Source organism: Egretta garzetta, unplaced genomic scaffold, assembly GCF_000687185.1.
Source record: "Egretta garzetta isolate BGI_Z169 unplaced genomic scaffold, ASM68718v1 scaffold68, whole genome shotgun sequence".
Lineage (NCBI taxonomy): Eukaryota > Metazoa > Chordata > Aves > Pelecaniformes > Ardeidae > Egretta > Egretta garzetta.
Window position 1 is genome coordinate 5,446,801 of NW_009260774.1, and position 687 is coordinate 5,447,487.

The 687-nt window shown below is 57.6% G+C and overlaps 1 protein-coding gene across 1 annotated transcript in view; it reads left to right on the forward strand.

The window, feature by feature from the left end:
- The first annotated feature begins 167 nt into the window (after window positions 1–167).
- MYF6 (myogenic factor 6) overlaps window positions 168–687 on the forward strand; it is a 1,299-nt gene continuing 779 nt past the window's right edge. Inside the window, exon 1 of the mRNA XM_009646324.2 lies at window positions 168–684. Within this exon, the coding sequence (XP_009644619.1) occupies window positions 168–684 (517 nt within the window). The remainder of the gene's footprint in view (window positions 685–687) is intronic.

The window sequence follows — 687 nt, forward strand, 5'->3', positions numbered from 1 at the left end:
AGGGTGATGCACCGCGACAGCTAAAAGTTGGATAGGGTTTCAGCAGCTCCTATATAAAGCAGGGGGGACTTATGTCACTGCACTAATTAAATTCCATCCGGGTTGTTCCTCGGGGTGTTTTTGAGCCTGCCACCCAACTCAAGCAGGCAGAGAGGCCGAGGGACAGCATGATGATGGACCTTTTTGAAACTGGCTCCTATTTCTTCTACCTGGACGGGGAGAATGGAGCCCTGCAGCAGCTGGAGATGGCAGAGGGATCCCCACTGTACCCAGGCAGCGATGGCACCTTGTCCCCCTGTCAGGACCAAATGCCGCCAGAGGCCGGCAGTGACAGCAGCGGAGAGGAGCATGTGCTGGCACCCCCGGGACTACAACCCCCTCACTGCCCCGGCCAGTGTTTGATCTGGGCTTGTAAAACTTGCAAGAGAAAGTCGGCCCCCACGGACAGGCGGAAAGCAGCCACCCTGCGGGAGAGGAGGAGACTGAAGAAAATCAACGAAGCCTTCGAGGCTCTGAAAAGGCGGACTGTGGCGAACCCCAACCAGAGGCTGCCCAAGGTGGAGATCCTGAGGAGCGCCATCAGCTACATCGAGAAGCTGCAGGACCTCTTGCACAGGCTGGATCAGCAGGAGAAAATGCAGGAGATCGGGGGGGACCCCTTCAGCTTCAGCCCCAAGCAAGGGAATG